At 30.8% G+C, this 18,920-nt stretch overlaps 1 protein-coding gene across 2 annotated transcripts; it reads left to right on the top strand.

The window, feature by feature from the left end:
- Positions 1 to 563: 563 nt before the first annotated feature.
- LOC11427226 (transcription factor PIF3) lies at positions 564 to 5,421 on the top strand. 2 transcript variants are annotated; one of them, XM_039827263.1, is made up of 8 exons: positions 564 to 1,204; positions 1,320 to 2,466; positions 2,571 to 2,675; positions 2,797 to 2,862; positions 3,360 to 3,425; positions 3,536 to 4,015; positions 4,455 to 4,598; positions 4,679 to 5,421. In XM_039827263.1, the coding sequence occupies exons 1-7, from the start codon at positions 1,113 to 1,115 to the stop codon at positions 4,572 to 4,574; spliced, it is 2,076 nt and encodes a 691-aa protein (XP_039683197.1). In that variant the 5' UTR covers positions 564 to 1,112; the 3' UTR covers positions 4,575 to 4,598; positions 4,679 to 5,421. The 2 variants fall into 2 exon arrangements, with proteins under 2 accessions (XP_039683197.1, XP_039683196.1); XM_039827262.1 differs by having other exon boundaries at positions 565 to 1,204; positions 4,455 to 4,570.
- The last annotated feature ends 13,499 nt before the right edge of the window (positions 5,422 to 18,920 follow it).

The following is an 18,920-nucleotide window of genomic DNA, read 5'->3' as shown; positions in this document are numbered from 1 at the left end:
TGGTCACTAGTGGAATCCTTCCCACAACAACCCCAAAAGAAGCATCGATCAAATTTGATGATTTATATATACACATAAAAAATTACTCATAAATGAAAGATAAACGAGAAAAAACCGTGTCGTTAAGTTTTTTTGGATTGTAAAACTGTAAAATCAATCTAGAACTAGAACCTATATCATTAAGATTGAAGAACTAATTTTCAACCAAGTAACGAAAACGACATCTTATCTCGACATGATATTTGGACGATTGCATATGTACATGTGACGTGCTAACCAACAAATAGTAAGCAATATGCTCATGTTACAAGAAGATTGTATTTGTGACTGTGGGACTTCAATTGAATAAGACCGTTTTTTTGGTAGTGAAATTTAGAAAACTTTAGTCCGGGGCCCATATAGTTAGTTTATGAATTATGATTAACCTGAATCTATTCTCTCTTTCTACAAGTTAAGTATTTGTTCTGTTTGCATTAATCTTCTTTAACAATTATATATTACTATATATATTTCGCTACCTTATAATGCATTCATTCCTCCTATCCAAGGTTAATTTCGTAAGGAGTTAACATAACTAAATTATTGAGTTACGTTACGCAAGAAACTTAGACTAGAAAATTTGTCGGTGACGAAATTTTGTTTCTTTTTCTATACACCGTTGAACAGAAGCTTCAACTGTGATTGATCTGAACCGAGAATCACTATTATTGTATGTGGTCCATAGAAACAAATAGAACTCGTGTATATTTTCTACTTTAAGCAAAACAGAATCTTTATTTTATCTTCAAGTTTTTGCTTTACTTAGCAATATTTGTGCATGATATGATGATGTATAGTACTAGCTTAATTTAATTTTGAAGTAAAGTACTTTGCTAACAAGTAACAAGGAATTTGGTCACGAAAAAATATTGATTTTATCTACTTTTGTCGTCAATTATTAGTGTTATTAAATAGGGACCGGTTTGTCACATAGTGACAGTACTATAGTAGTGGGGCTTGTTTCAGGTTTCTGTGTCTACAAACTTTGTTTGTATTGTTCGCGGTCAATGTAGCGTATTTATGTTGGTAGCGTAAGTTTCTGTGTTTTATAACTTTGTTTTTCATTATTGTTTATGATGCCCCTGCATGAGTTATACCACATGTCTAAAGAAAAAGTTGATCATAAAGAGATGAACAATTCTTGTGCCCCAGATCAATCTTCTGTGTAAGTTCAATTGCTCTCATTAGTGTTAGAAATTTTGCGTATGCATAATGTATTTGATTGGTTTATTTATTTTGTTTAATTTCTATTAACACTGTCCTTGTGTGATTCAATGCAGACCCAGAAACGATTTGTTTGAGCTGGTTTGGCAAAATGACCAGATTTTAGTGCATGGTCAATCTAGTAATTCCAATAGAGCTAAAATGACTCCAACTTTACCATCTCATACTCTTAAGGGGCATGATAAATATTCAGGACAACATGCTAATGAAACAAATACAAGGATAGGAAAGTTTGAGGATTTAGATAATGGTTTGAATGAAATTATTACAAGGTCTGTTTCTTCAAGTCAAGATGAAGATTTGATGACGATGATGCCTTGGTTGAATTGTGCAATGGATGATGAACACTCTTTACATTATAGTTCTTGTTTCGTACATGAACCTGGTGCCAGAACAAATGACTTTGCTGCCACAAATAAATTTTCTTTGCTTGATAGAAAAAGTAATTGTATTCAAGTATTTAGTGACTCTCATAAACAAGGGATCCTTTCCAAGGGTTCTTCACTTGCAGTTGAAGATTTTGATACCTCTGAACTAAAAACTAGCACCAATCAGTTAAATATGTCATCGTTGTTGCAACAATGTCAACCCTCATTCGAATCAATTAGATTTAGAGAATCAGGTTTAAGTGAGAATAATACAAAAGGTAATGCAAACCAGCATGCACCTTGTGAAGAAATCTCTCATGTTCCATCTTCCTCAACCGTAATGAATTTCACCCATTTTGCAAAACCTGCGGCTATTGTGAAAGCTAATCTTCAAAACATTGGTTTCTCTTCATCAAGATCAGAACGTGTGGGAGCAAAGAACAAAGATGCAGCTGCAATAGGAAGGAATCCTTGCGAATCATCAAAAGTTGATTTAAGTGTAGAATGTCCAAAGAGTTCAGCCATACATTGTCATCAGTCAGTGGAGCCATCCAGGGTTGGTTTGAAACCTTTGGAGCCGAAATCTCTTGAGAAAAACACTACTGTTTCTACTTCTGCTTGCAAAGAAGATGTATCCAAAGTTGATCAAACTTCCAATCAAGTTCTTAGTGAGAGTAGCAGAAAAGGTCAAGAAGTTTTTAAAAAATGTACGGAGCTAACAGTAGCCTCTTCCTCTGTTTGCTCTGACAATGGCGTGCATAGAAGTTCAGATGATGCTAATCAAAATTTGAAGCGAAAAAATCTGGACTCTGAGGATTCTGAGTGGCACAGTGAAGTAAATATCTTATAATTAAGTTGTCCTATTTCTTGAATTATCTTATGAGTATGGCTTATTTTATTGTGTTCTACTATAATCAATTTTTTTTTGTTAATTTATAGGATTTTGAGGATGAATCAATCGGTGTTAAAAGAACTGATCATGGACGAGGTGTTACGGGCTCGAAGAAAAATCGTTCAACCGAAGTGCACAATCTATCTGAAAGGGTGAGTAAGAGTAAGATCATCTTCCATTTGTGCCTTTTAAGAAAAGTAGAAATAACAAACTTTCCATCTTAAGTGTATGTTTAGCAATATTGCTTCTGATTTATCCGATTCACTCGTGCAGAGACGAAGAGACAGGATCAATGAGAGGATGCGTGCATTGCAAGAACTCATACCGAATTGCAACAAGGTTGACCTTTTTTTTCTTCAGGTTCTCTAAGTACATCTGAGAAACCTTATATATCAATATAGAATGTTGATTTTCACTTGGTATTTAAGATTCAAACGGTTATATTTTAGTTTGTTTTGGTAAAATTTGGAATTTTTGTATCAAATGATATTGGAATATGTGAATACTGAAGCTCAAGTTTTGTTTGGATGGTTTCAATCCTCAATTTGAGTATGAAATATATGTCCCATTCCCACAACAAAAATAGCAGAAGTTCAATTCAAATTTCTTTAACATAAGCTATTAAAATGCTTGATATATATAGATATCAAAGAGTCACATCATCTAACTAAAATATTTTTCACCAAGTTTTAATTTTTTTTGAGAGTTGGCACCATATGGTTAACTGATAATGGAAAGAACTAAAGATCTTACACTAATAGTGGATTAAAGTTAACTCCTGTTTCTATACTAGATTTCTCATATATTTTTGTTTTTGCTGACTTGATATTTCTTAGGCGGATAAAGCTTCAATGCTGGATGAGGCAATTGAGTATCTTAAATCACTTCAACTCCAACTGCAAGTATTCTTTCTCTTCCCTTTTACATTTTCCCTTCAATCCTTTGAATTTTGATATTTCACATTATATTATATCCATTCTAATGCGATATTTTTTCTGATCTTTTTACACAGATCATGTCAATGGGAGGTGGTGGTTTATACATGCCTATGACGTTACCAGCAGGAATGCAGCACATGCATGCGGCTCACATGTTTCCCTTTTCACCCATGAGTGTTGCCATGCAAATGGGATTGGGGGTGCCTCAATTTCAAGGAACTCACCTTCCTGTTGCACATACATCTGGACTTGCTGCTTTACATGGGATGGTAAGACCAAATCCTCAAATGTTTGGGCTTCAAGCTGGTCAGGGACTGCACATGCCAATGCCAAGTGCTTCAATGTTTTCTTATCCCGGAGAGCCTGTTATGAACTCATCAGCTGTAGAATTAAATGCTAGTGGAACAGCAGGACTAATGGAAACCGTGGAATCGGCTTCAGCCTCTAAGTTAAAGGATCAAATGCCTAAGTTAAAGGATCCAATGCCAAATGTGAACTCACAAGTTATGCTAAACAACAAGGGATGTAGCTCAACAAATCAAATGTCGATCCAGGTCAGTTTGTACGAAGATATCTCCTTTTCTGTTTTTGTGCATATTTTTTTTGTTATGTTCCAACCTCAAGTCCACTGAACCGTTTTTTTGAAGTATTGTCCGCTTTGGGCTGGAGTATTTAATAAAACAAATTTAAAGGAACTTCTGATTTGTTAGACTAAAAAATATGTAGGAACTTTAAATATCATTGTGAATAGTGTATGAAGATTGAAACCTGTATTGTTTGTTCTTGACAAAGTGTTATGACAGGGAACTCAATACAATTTTCAGATAAAAGTTGTAGACAAATGCACACATTATTACAATTCGTTTCCACTAAATTGTTCTTTTGTATTTGTCTTTTCATTTAGCCGACTATATCATTAAAACATTTCATTTTCTTGATTTTTGTGGTAAGTCATACACCTGTTGATGTTTTTGTTTTCTTTTGTTATGGTAGTGTGAAGCAACAACCGGTGGGCTTGAACAATCAAATGTGGTACTCGATAGCGCCCATGCTTTGCTGGAAAATGACAAAAGAGACAACATTGAGATTGAGATTGATAAATCTCATGAGTAAGCATCAGTAGATGCATGCATGCATGTGTGCAAATACATGTTGGTTTTGATTTGAAGTTAAGAAGCGTCTTATTGGAACAACTTAGCGTTCAGTTGTACTTGCAGGTTATGACTTATTGCGGCTAAATTAAAAGAATACAGTCTTTCAGAAATGAGTCGAAATTCTCTTGATCTCATCTCTGCAAGTTCAGTCTAGACTCTACAGTACAAGAGGATACTTAAAAGTCATTGAGGTTGGGATTCCAATTGTTGACTTGCCAAATTGCACAGGTTTTGGCATCTTTGGAGTGGATACTTATCTGTACATTCATTCACTTAGTGACTATAATCAAATTAATACCATAAAAAGATATTATATCCATGTTTCCTGCCAACATGTATTCAGATTCTTTGGAAGTGATTCACATCACTGCACAACCCTTTGCATGCAAACAAAATTAACAGAAAATAACACAGTATAGAAACCAGCAAGTATGCTAATGCTATGCATCGCAACGGTGAGAAAGAAAGCATGTTACTAAATCACGGGAACTTGTTAAGTCTATCATATTACTCATTACTTGATTTTAATATCGTCTGTCTTTCGCTTGTGATATAATGTAATTTGTTTGCTTTTGTGTTGCCTTCATTGAGGTTTCCTTAGGAAGGTCCTTTGATTTTTTTGTTGAATCACTTTCCTCTTCATGCTGAGCTGTATCAATTAACTAACTAGTAGTAGCTTGGAATACAAGCAATCTAAGTAACCATGATTTAGTTTGATGTTGAGCTGTATCATTCTCTTCATGCTGTAATAAGAAGGTTTATCATCTCTTACACTCTCAGCCTTCACATCGCCCACTTCATTTGCAGATGTCATTGCCTCAATCTTCTTGATTTCATCATCTGCCTCTCTTGAAGATCCTTTAGCAGGATCAAGTGCTCCTTATCATCATTTGTAGCAACTTTTTCCTCAATACTGATTGGAGCAGAATATTCTGCTTTTTTGAGGTCTGATTTAACTTCCTGATTAATCAAAGCTTGTTCGTAGACCTTTTAAATCTTCAGCTAATTATTTTGATAACCTTATTTTTTTCGCCATCCTTTTCAACAGCCTTTCCGACAGCCTTTTCACTAATTGCAGGATAAGATTCCACCATATTTTGCAGTAGTGGCTGCAAAAGCAACAAGTTGATGTAATCAATCCAAAATCTAATGTGTCCTCTATTAAAAGAGAAAATTAATGCAATAAGGGTAAAAACAAAATTAACAGCAAAGTGTAAATTAATTTATGAAACCCTCGGAAACAAGCCCCATACACCAAAGAAACAAAGCAAAATAGAAAGGAAGATAAAAAAAAAAAAGGAAAAAAAGAAGGAGAAATCACATATATTTGACCAAATTTAAAGAGAAAAAGTAGATGTTGCAAGAGCAACAAATCACTATAATCAATTATAAAATCTCAAATATTCTCCACTAGCATACATATACATAATCAATACAATTATGGGTGAAAAAACCACCAAAAACATACAAATTTGATTTCATGAAAACCTCTCGAACAAGCTACATGCACTAAAGAAACAAATTAGGATAAATCACATATTTGAAAAAATTATAAGACAAAAATAATTATGAGCTTTTCCACTCATATAGAAGATTGAGTAGGCCGTCCATTTCCAAATTTATGAGGATGGAAAGATAACAATCATAAACATATAAAAAAAAAAAGCTAACATCTCATGAAAAATATTCTGCAAAGTAAATATATTTTTCAGTTTTAAAACATAAAACTTAAAACCCTGCATTGTAAATAAAGTTAACATTCTGCAAAAGTTAAATTGAATTTTTTGGAATAATTTATTTTGGGAATAAATTTTACTTAAAAAAAAAAGATTAACATTCATTTTTGTTTCTTAGAGAAACATATCATAAAATTAGCTGACTAAATATATACGGAGTAGATTTTTGTTTAAGATATTTTGTGGAGTCTACTCTTATGAATTTAGGCGGGGTGAAACCAAATATGAGGTATAGAAAATATTATTCTTCCTCTAAAAAAAATTATACTTATGCCAATCATTCGTGTATCAAAATCTATGGCCTAAACCAAAAAAAGGGTTTTTCTAAATTACCTTTGAAAAATGGTGGGTAATTTACCCACCAACCAATGAAAATGAGCAATTTGTTGGTGGGGTCAAGATAGTTCATGGATACCACTTAAAAATGTGCTTATGTGGCTAATGTGTATTGGTTGGGGTAAATTATCCACCATTCTTCCATGGGTACCCTAGTTGTCACCCCAAAAAAAACCTAGAAATTTGCCGTTCTCACTTCAAAATTTGCTAAAACAACACATGAAAAATACCATTTTATCCCAACTACCATTGGGAAAAAGGCGAACTGTAGTTAACAACCGTTGAAAGGAGCAAACAGTAGTTAGCTGCATTTGGGGGTTAAATGATATTTTCCATGTGTTTTTTAGCAAAATTTGACGTGGGAGCAACACTTTTCAAACACCTATAGGCAGGAGATCTGTGGGATTTGTGGATCTTCCATAATTGTAAGAAAATTATACCATGTACCCTCTACATTATAACCTTACCCCGACATTTTATGTGAACTATCAATTTTATCATTGTATATATATATATATTAAGGGTCCATTTGTTACAGATTAAAATAAAAGTGATTTTGATATTGAATAATTTGAAAATTTTATAAAAAAATCAGAAATTATTTTGCGTGTGTTCACCGTCATAAAAATCATTCTTTTTTTTTTTTTGAAAAAAAATTAGTTTGTTTGGGTACAACTATATAAAAGTGAATTTTATAACAAAACTAGTTCAATCTTTTGACCCTTATTTTCTATCTCGAATAAAAAAATCAATTTTTTTTAAACTCTCTTAACAACTTTTCATTTAAAGTTGTTTTTAGATTTTTTTTTTTCTAAATCATGATTTTTCTAAAACACACCCCCCTCTCTTAATATAAATATACACCGAAAATCTTCAATTAAATTTTCCAATTTAAGAATAATTTTTGAAAAACTTATTCCACTATTTTCTGGTTCAATATTTGTTTTGAGTAGGGGTGGCAAAAATACCCATGCCCACGATATCTGCAGATAAAATCTGTTATGGATACGGGACGAGTAGCTAAACGGGTTTCCACGAGTATTTGACTATCCGTTATTATATGGATATGGACACGAATTTGATGTATCCATACTCACGGGTACCCATATATACCCGATAATAAACTAAGTAAATTACTAAAGATGATGAAGGATGAATGAAGATGAAGATGAGGAAGAAGATGAAGATGGAGAAGAACATGAAGAAAGTAAATAAATTAAGTGTTGGTGATACACTATGATCTGATAGATCTCCCTTATCCAACGATCTCTATTTTGAGGGGACCATGTTGATTAACGACAAATGAGTTAAGGGATGTGTTTGAGAAAGTTAAGACTTATGTGACCAAATTGAATAAAAGAAATAAGTTAAGGGACCGACAGATCAATTAAGCCATGTTAGTATTATTAAATGTTAAAAGATTTTATTTCCATTATCATTGTCATGTTAATTATTTGGATTTTGATTTAGAGATTTATATGTTTTTATTTCAGGAATTGGGAAGTCAAATGAAGTTATTGAAGTTTGGAATGCATATGAAGTTTAGATGTTTATTTAGATGTTTTTATTTTACTTCAAGAATTTGTATGGATTATGTAAGAATCGTGAATTTTCTATGGATTGTGTATGATTTATGAAATTTTTAATGAATTATGTATGAATGTTAAAAAGTTGAAGTATTTTGGTAATTAAAAAAAAGTTATTCTTTATACCATAAAATAAAAAAATTCAAAGATTCATGTGTACCTATGAATACCCATGGATACCTCAATATCTGCGAGCACCCGCATAGTGGGTATCCACAAGGGTACAGGACGGGCACATATATCATATTTATCCAATGGGACGGGGAAGTATATCATACTATTTGTATCCATGAGTACCATTGACATCCCTGGTTTTGAGAAAACTCATACTCAATTTTTTTTTTTTTTATTATTTCGGAAGACACATAGTGATGTTATATATATATATATATATATATATAGGATACTCCTTCTAAAAAAGAACAATATAAAACAATTTATAATAGGATTTATATTATATTTATTATATTGTTGGTGTAATTGGAAAAAAATAAACATGTTACAATTTGAAATCACAAACATTTATACGTATAAATTTAATTAAAATCTAACTAATTTCGCAAAAAAATAGTGTCAATAATTTACACGCGTTAACACAATAAAAAGAGATGACAGGTGGGGACGAACGTACCCGGCTGTACACGTTAGTTTGTAATGAGGTTTTATTTTAAATTCATTAATGTTTACAAAATTGGCGACCTGCGGTAGATTATTATAAGGGTTAATACATGTTTACCCCTCTAATATTAGCGATTTTCGATTTAACTCCCTGTAGAAAAGTTTGTTTAGATTTCAACCTTATAATTTGAAGATTATTTCGTTTTAGACCTTCATGAATTTTGACCGTACAAAATCGATGATATGACAGGGGATAAACCAAAATTCTCTCAAATTATAGGGGGTGAAAGTACCTTAAATTTTATAATTTGATGCCATGAAGGTCTAAATCAAAGAATCTTCAAATTACAGGGTTGGAATCTAACAATTTTTTTTTACAGAAGGTAAACCGGAAATCGCTAATATTTATGGAGGTAAAAATGTATTAACCCTTGTTACAATTTAGTCCAAACCTAGGTTTCTAATCCAGAGATGGTGAATTTGAACCCACAAGTGTGGAGTTTTGGTTCCAGTTTTCAAATGAAAAGAAAATTTCAAAATTTATCGTTTTTAAGCTCAAAAGTTGCCACTTTTGGGGTCAATATTTACCATTTGTGAGCTAAAAATCTGGCGTGAGACAAAAATTGCAACAATATGTAATATTAAGGACCAAGAATCTAAATTTTGAAATGAAGGACTAAAATCATGTTTTAGAAGGACCGACATTATTTTTAAGTCTAAAATATATATGGCCGTAAAAATGCTAAAAATGCATATATGTTTTTTTTAAGGGCTAAAAAGGTGTGTGTACATATAACACAATACCCATGTAACTGTTATAAATATGAAAGCCGACACTTAGAAAAAACAGGAGTACATACAAGCATATTTTGGACATATATATTAAGGTGTTTTGCAAAGTAACACTAACACCGTTACTAGGTTCAAAGAAGAATTATTTAGCAAGATATTGAGGGTCTATTTGGGAAACTAAAAAAAGAGCTTTTAGCTTTTAGCTTATAGCTTATAAGCTCGTTTGACAAAAAAAGCTCTGTTTGGTAACACTTTTTCACCATGAGCTTATAGCTTATTTCACGAGCTTATAAGCTATTTTTCAGAAGCTATTCCAAGTAGCGTTTGAGCTTATAGCTTATAGCTTCTCACTTTTTCTTCCAATTTTACCCTTATTATTTCATTTAAATTGTATTTATCCATTATAATTTTTATAATAAGCTACGTAATAAAGACTACTATCCCTTTATTCCAATTTTTGTAGATATATCAGCTGACCTTTTTTTTTTTTTTTTTTAAATATATACCTTCGTTTATTTTTTTTTACGAAACAGAATACTATTATTCTATTCTATTAGTGTTACTTTTTATTTTTATTTTTTTGAGGTAAGTGTTATTTTCTTTATTCTCTATTATTAGTATTACTCTATTAGTGCTACCTTTTTTTTTGTTTTTGAGGTAAATGTTATTTTCTTTATAAAGTAGAAACACTTAAATGATAATAAATATAAGATAAAATTTTAGTGAATAAAATTTAATTTAATTTATAATACATAGGATATATTAAATTAATAAATTTAAAGTATTTTTTTAAAGAAAAATTAATTTACAAAATTATAAATACTTAAATTAATGATATAATTTTTATTATGAATTAAGAATACCCTTTATGTCATTTTACATTTATCAGCTAGTTGAACCGCTATTTTTACCAAACACTTCAGTTAGCTTATCAGCTAAAAGCTACCAGCTAGCTTATAAGCTAAAAGCTATCAGCTAGCTTATCAGCTAAAAGCTATCAGCTAGCTTATCAGCTATCCGCTATTTTTACCAAACAGAGCCTGAGTTGTCTGATGCCAAGCACCAGTTTTCTTGAACTATTTCATCAAAGTCTGTTTAGTATATGAAAGGTGGCAATAGGAACAAATTAGATGATGTCTTAGACTCAGCACAAATTCTAAATTCAGATTGATCAATTAGACCAATAAATAAAGATATGAAAAGAAAAAAACATACCTAAGCATAAACAAACTAAGGCCAATTTGAACTTAAAGTCACACCAATAAACTTAGATGTGTGAAGTAAAATGAAGTAGTAATCAAAATCAATGTAGTTTCAAGCATCAACAACAACAACAAATCTAGATCTAGGTGTAACCAAAGCAATCCACAAACATAACCAAAGCAACAAAGATAAGGGGATAGAGAAAACCAACACACCAATATCTGTTTACCTAGTTTAGACAAATTTATCCTACATCTGAGGGAGATAGCCACTCTCTAATCTACCATGAAAATGAATTATACAAGGAAACTACAAGAACTTAGATCTCAAGCTGACAAAGAACAAACCTTAATTTCTATCCATTTTTTAAGTCACTCAAAGTCGCAATGAATCCTAAGAGAAAACAAGAAAGAAAGTTTTTTTATCCTTTCTTTGATGAGATCTGACTATCAAAGGTGTTTGTGAATTGTTTCACAACCCAAGAATCTCACCCCAAAGACACTCAACTTTTAACCTTTAAGTTCCCTAAAAGTTTTCTCATTTGATCTGTCAAGATTCTCTCTCTTAAAACTACTAAAAAATTGAAGATCGAAAGCTTTTATAGTACTCAGACCCAGGCAAAATCGTGCAACGATTTTCCTGGCGCCAATCAGAAACTCAAACACAATATCGTTGGAAATCCTAATCCCCATTCGCACTACGATTCCATCTAATCGAGACACGATTCCTTTTTATCGATTCTTCAATAACTTCATCACCAAATTTTGAACCAAGTTCAACACAAAAGAACAAGATATTTATACGTAAATATCGACAAAGCTATGACTACATGTATCGATTTCACGTTAGTGTTATACACCAAACATGCATTCAACGTGAAGTGTAGATTACTAATGCGTAATGCCTATTAGAATCTCTAAATAGTTCATATCGAGGCGCAAGCTCCCTCCCAAAATTAAAAGTAATCATGTTAATGTAGCAATAAAGTTGACTATCATTTCCCACTACAAAGCTAAAGTGATAAATGTAATTATTTAAGGATGGGGTACAAAGGAACAATTCTACCAGACAATGTTTTTTTTAATATAATTGATCGGCTTTTCTTAAGGGCTTATATGACATTAGAAACACTTTTAATTTAACCTTACTATTGAAGTCAATGTCAATTTCCTCGTTGATTAATTGTTCCTCTCGCTCACACACTAATACTTAAATGCTTGCATGTCATTCACTTGGTAAAATAATAACTAATCCCCTGACTGATGTGGAATGAAATCTAGATTTAACTTAATAATAATGATTATTAGTTGGATCTTAATCTTCTATATGTAGAAAGCAACATCGTGAAAGAGACACACATGTTTCTTTCATCATATCGCTTATTGTTTTGACAAGACAAAAAGATAAACAAGCATTGCTGTTAACTAAAACACAAGAAATTTGCATGTGCTTGTGTTTCCAACCTCTCTTAATTGGCCAATTTAGAAAGATCAATTTCTTAGGGTCTTCTTATATTGAATTAAAATTAAGTGAACATGACTAACTTCATTCAATTATGTAATTGATTTTAACATGTTTGGTACTTTGGATGTTCTAGGGCAAAAATGGTTTTGCTTCAAAAATTTATTTTAATTTGAAGTTAGAATTTGTAGTTTTTAACTTCTACAAATGATTTTAATTTATGAATTTAGTTTTCAATCAACTATTAAATTTATTTCTGTCGTAATTTTGTATTGCATAAATAATTCAGAAACAAAGAAGAATGTATCAATAAAATGTTGTTTCATCTGTATTGATAACTTGAGTAAAGAGTAAACCTTTTTAATTTTAGAATTAGAGGTTTCCAAAATTTTGAAAACGGAAATCCCTTTCTTTATCTTTATATAAACATAAATCACTTTAATTATTTTTAAGTCATTTTTACCGGGTTTGGTCCTAAGACTTAATTGATGTCGGACGAATCAATAAAGTTGCGACCTTTTAATTATCAAATGTCTTTATTTTTATATTTTTTGTTTCAAAAGATTCATTCATAAATAAGATTATCTAAATTTGTAAAAAAAAAAAAAAAATCTCAAAAATGTTTACAATAGAATTAATAAAAACGAGTTAAAAAATATATGTATATACTACTAACCACGAAAGTAAAAATAATAATTTTGCTATCCCTAAAAAATGTTGTCTTGGACAGCCGTCCATCTACTCCATGCTTAAGGCCACCCCTGATTTTTACAAAATCAATCTATCCAACAAGTTAAGGTGGGAATTGGCTGGTCACAAATTCTATTGCATCATAGTTGTATTATTTCTCCTATTCTTACGAATTTCGTAATTAATCAACTAAGGAAGATATGCTTTTTTAAATAGTCAATATTAGTTATTTGTCGTATATATTAATATTTTTTCCTTCGTCTGTGCTTAAACTTAACACCTTCAACCCATTTAATTCTTAGCTAAAACTAATTGACCTACATTTTTAAAAACAACCATAGAAACTATTAAAATCCTACATTTATTCATAAAACTATGAAGGAATGCTAGCTCTGCTTAATTTGCAAGGATATAAGAAAACCTTTATGCCTTCTAGAATAATCTCATGATTTACTTGGGCCTTTTCTCTAGGAAAAAAAATTCACTTTTGGTGGGAACTTTGATAGTGACCAAATTTTGAAAAGTGGAATTAATTTGAAAGTGGTTACAACTGTTTCAACAGTTTCTTGTTGCTTATTTTTAATCAAATTATTTCTCAAATGATAACTATTGCAATTACACTAAGCAAAGATAGATGATCTGATATGATGAAATTATTATGAATTACATCAATGCTCTTTCATGTCAATTAGTTGTTTGATTAATGTAGGATTAGATGTGGAAAAGCAATTGTTTTCAGGATAATGCAGAGGCATCTTAGTTTTTCAAGGGCAAACAGATTATGTCTCCCTCTATTTCAAATGAACATAATTATGATCTTCCAAATATTTCCATTCATGAATTTTACTTCACAAATTTCCCATCATCATAGTTGTAGGCGTTAATGCTTTCAAACCACCTTTTGCTTTATTTGGATACCATTGTTTACAATTGTTAAAATGATTAAAATAGTTTCTACTTAATTAGTACTGCTTGTTAGTTATGAAAGCCTCCCACATGATAAGATAGGCTTTGCAAAATAAATGCAAGATTATAGTAAGTTTTTTTGAAGACTATATGAATATTATTTTTGATGTAATAAAACCAAATTATTAGCGTCATGCAGTCAATAAAGAATACGAAGATCAATGACACATTTTATAACTGAACTGATCCTATTACAATCATGTCATGTCATACATGATGTCATTGAAGCAATCAAATTCCAATTCTAGTGTTATGGTGTTTAACTTGTTATGAATTGTTCTCTGCTGCTTGTATTTAACCAGTTGAGGTGTTCTGAATTTTCACTAATTTTTCAGCTGTTGAACCTTTTAACTCAATTTCTGCCCTAACCCTAAAGTTATTTGAATACGAAAAACGAGATAGGATTAAATATTTTTAGGTCAAAGTACTGACGCAGGATTTTATTGTAGTAATTTATAAATTAAAATACTAAATTGGATCAAAAAATCATTGTAAAGGGAAAAAAAATTCCAAGTTCATATCAATAGGGATCAAATGTATTATTAGACCTTTTTGGCTATTTCAACATTTATATATAATCCACACATTTAAAGAAAATGAAATACATTTTATATTTAGAAAAGAGGGATATATAGTCTTTCTTTAATCTCTTTGTATATTTAATTTATATACTATTATATTAAATTTATAGCACTATGCATTGGACCTGAACAATAAGCTTAATTAAAGGTATGTCCTACAAAAGATTAATATCACATAATCCCATGGACAATAATGCCACACATTTCTTTCCTTATGTAAGTCATCTTGGCTGCAGAATATAAATGGGGGACCAGGGGCCACAATTACTAAAATTTCCACATACACAAAAACACACACACATATATAAACAATCCCAGCTCAGCATTGATAAGACAAATTAATTATAATATACTGTACAGCATATTGTACAAGTGATTTTGGATTAGATTTGTCTCAACTATTGTCTGTCTTGATTTGATTATTAGGACGGTTCAATTTGAGAACTTGACATACCTATTGACTCCTACCTTCAATGACTAAGGTTCAGTTAAATTAAAAAAAAAAAAAAAAAAAAGGAAAGCATATACATCCCATGAATCAGTCCTTCCCATACATGCATGTTTCTTGTACAACATTTTTTCAAACAAGAATTAAGGTGGCACCTTACCCTCTATGGCTGCGAATCTTTATCTCTATATTTATATACAGACTAAACGTTAATCATAAGCAAGCATATTTATTTATTGTCAAAACTTAAAACAATTCTGATAATTCATCTGTCCTGGAAACATAGACATCAATTTTGTTTTCTGGGAAGGAAAAAAAAAATTGCTTCAATTATGTAGCTGATCAAATTCTTTTTTTTTTTTGTCACAAATAATTAAATACTTACCCAATTGAATATTTTTGCGGTGAATATCCATAGGACAACGAAGCCGATATATATTATAGGCATATATATACAGCAAGAGCAATGGAGCATTACATTTTTTGTTCTGTCAATAAAATACAAGTTACATTTTTATTTTAATATTTGGAGTTTGACTTAGCTGAACAACTCATATGGGATTGGGAAGTGTATAAGATAAGATAAGGGTATGTATTATGGAGATTAGAATTTTAGAAGCATCTTTCTAATGAGAATTTAAATATAATTCCAACGTCCAATTGGATGTCTGAATTAGGACATAACTTAAGTCCCCGGAAGCTCATAATGTCAGAACAAACAGGCAATCAAAGAAAATATTTCAATAGTATATAAATTTAATATAATATTTTTAACAAAAAAAAAAGTGTTATATATTGAGACGAGAGAAGATACTTTGAGTTTAGAACATGTTAATGAAAAAACAAAGCACTTGGAGACAAATTACTATTTTGGCAGTTTCTGTGTCATGAATAACTCGCAGGGAATATTGTACAATTTGTGCCATCTCAGAAAGACAAATGAAAAGTTTAATTTAATATGCATCCATCCAGTGTCCCATTAATTACTTCTATTCCAAGATATTAAAAAATATTCCATATTTTCTTTTGAATGGAAAAAATATTCTATATTAAAAATATATCACTTTTTTAAAATATTGGGTAAGAAATAAATTATGACTCCAACGAAACAATAATGATTGTTTTACAATAATTTTCAAGGGAAATTGAAATATGTCCTTTGAAATCATGCAATGTCAAACCAAACTTACCACTAAGCTGAATTAGCTTAGACAATTATTGTTAAATTTTATATTGTTGTTGTTTAAAATTATTGAAGCCAATGTCTATAAATGACCGGTTCTCTGCTTCTGTATAACCCTAAATATAGTTTCTTTAAGATATAGATATTTCAATTGGTTAATAGTTTATATATATGTCTGTTTAATATGTAACTTGGTAGCCATGATATTGATATTGCTCCTGTAATATATATATATACCGGCTAGGTTGAAAGACTAATTTAGAGAGGTTCCGAGTTCCATAATAAAAAAGAGGTTCCTCTTTGATGATACGAATCTCGTTCAATTTTTATTTTTAATAAAATTGACTCAATTTACCGAAAGTCGGAATTGGAGTTATTTTACACTATAAAGGACGTGGTTCATCCATAGAGAGGATTAGCCAAAATCTGTGAATATTTACTCCCCAAACACAAAATCTTTTATCTTTCTCATAGTAATCATTGGGTTATTTTACACTATTGTATTATGCTGACTAGCAATATCTATCTATCTCATAGCTATATTAGATGAATAATGCCTAGTCATTTTTGGTCTCCCATTCGGTAGTATTTCGTAGTGGGACAAACCCGGCCCCTAACGAAATTCTGTTTTGGTTAGAAAGAAAGCTTTTCTATCGACCGAAAATTACCACATGAATTAGTGCATATATAAGATTTTAAGACATAAAGTTATAATTACAACAAACAAAGTTATAATGGGACTGAGAAAGTATTATATTTCTACTCACTACTAAGTGTTTCATTATATTTTAAAAATATAAATTTCTATTTTATGTTTAAAAAATAAAATTTTATAACATAAAAAAAAGTGCAATTTATATAGTATACGATTTGTATGATTGGTAAACATAATAATTTATAAAACGCATTATTTTTCTTTAAGCTTGGAGCCCTGAAAAATAGTCATATGCTAGATTATAGATGAAACTTTAATTTTAAATTATTTGATAGGGAAAACATGTACCTCCTATGGGTGGTGAGCCAAACCTTACAAACGATTTAATTAGACCGTTCTTTGTTTGAGATGACACTTCTCACCCCAAAACCGCTTCATATTTAGACATAAAAAACACAGTTTAATGTTGTCCATAAATACATGTTGATATCAAGTGTGAGTAAAAGTCTACATTGGATGAAAAAATGGATGTTGGATACTTTATAAGTGAGAGGACCTATAAACTTAATACCTTAAAGTTTTGGGTTATAATGTGGTGTCAAATTCATTTATATGATTATTCAAAGCTTAATGTGAAGAAAGTCTTTCTGACCAAGGTGTTTAGGTGACACGTCCCGTTGAGGGCCACCAACGACGGTGCAAGTTGATATGGATGGAAAATTTCCGTTTTGAAGGGGAGCACACTCATAAAGAATGGATGGATTCACAGTTGATCATGGGAATATTGTTGGTATATATCAAGTGTAAGTAAAAGTTTCACATTTGATGAAAAGTAGATGTTGAATACTTGGTGAGAAGACCATAATAAACCCTATATACCTTCAATTTTTTTGTTAAAATATAACATCGAACTCACTTATACGATTGTTCTAAACTCAATGTGATGATCTCCTAGACTCACTCATGTGCGCAATTTTAGAAATATAAGGTAGAGAAAATTGTTCTCTATAGTTAAAATAAAGACTATAAATTTAGGCGAATAAAAATAACTTCAATACGTTCAAATATTAAAAAAAAAATATTAAAATATATATATAATGGTATAGTTCCTTCCACAATAGTTAAGCCTAAACGTTTGATGATATATTTCAAACAAAGAAAAATGTAGTTTGTTTTTCTTTTTAATTTGTACAAGAAATATGCATATGATATTCTAACATTATATGACAATATAAATAACAATAAAAGAAAAATCAGTATTTTGAGCTTTTTAGTGTGGCCAAGTTAAGGCAGGGAAATATAATATTTTTCAGCAAACTGTACATACACGAGCCCAAATATTACGGATCAAAGACAGACTCGAAAGAGTTATGTTCATCTGAATGGGACAAGTACAACAACGTAAATAGGATATATACGTACATATGACGTGTATGTTCTGATCCTTGGAGTATGTTGCAATTGATTGATTAAGTGGTCACAGTGGCTACAAATCTAAACGAGTAATACTTGCTTGAGCATAACAGTACTAAATCATTTGAAACATTTACAGTATATATTGTCAAATGCCAAATATAATGGTGATGATGATATATTTCAAAAATACGAGTTTCACTGGGAAGAGGGACAGTTTTGTCAAAATAGAAAATAAAATGTACAGTTGTCACGTTTGCATGGAGTTTTGTTTCTATTATTAACGATGATGGTATGGTTTTACTTTTTTTAAAGGAACGATGGTTATATTTATTAGCCTGCCTAATTAAAAAAACAATATATTTCTATACAAAAGAAGAGTTTCTATGAAGTCAAAGTATTAGATAGAATTGACACAACGAGTGTGATTCAATTGGTTAAGTAACATCGAGTTGGAACTAAAGAGCTATAAGTTGTAACCTAAGCATTGGAACTAAAGTTAATTTTATAGCCTGTTTTTTTTTTTAAGTTTGTAAAGATACTTGTGAAACTATTGGAGTGTTAAGGGTCCAATTACATTAATTTCCTTTAAATCGAAGAAATCTACATTTAATTGAAAAGATACGTAATTTTCAAA

Source organism: Medicago truncatula, chromosome 7, assembly GCF_003473485.1.
Source record: "Medicago truncatula cultivar Jemalong A17 chromosome 7, MtrunA17r5.0-ANR, whole genome shotgun sequence".
Classification (NCBI taxonomy): Eukaryota; Viridiplantae; Streptophyta; class Magnoliopsida; order Fabales; family Fabaceae; genus Medicago; species Medicago truncatula.
This window is presented reverse-complemented; position numbering and strand designations above follow the sequence as displayed.

What these genes read in the sequence shown, in the direction of transcription:
- LOC11427226 (XM_039827262.1), top strand. Translation starts at nt 1,113, where the DNA reads ATGATGCCCCTGCATGAGTTATACCACATGTCTAAAGAAAAAGTTGAT. An exon ending in TCATACCGAATTGCAACAAG is followed by an intron (nt 2,863 to 3,359) that starts GTTGACCTTTTT and finishes GATATTTCTTAG; the next exon opens with GCGGATAAAGCTTCAATGCT. An exon ending in CACTTCAACTCCAACTGCAA is followed by an intron (nt 3,426 to 3,535) that starts GTATTCTTTCTC and finishes CTTTTTACACAG; the next exon opens with ATCATGTCAATGGGAGGTGG.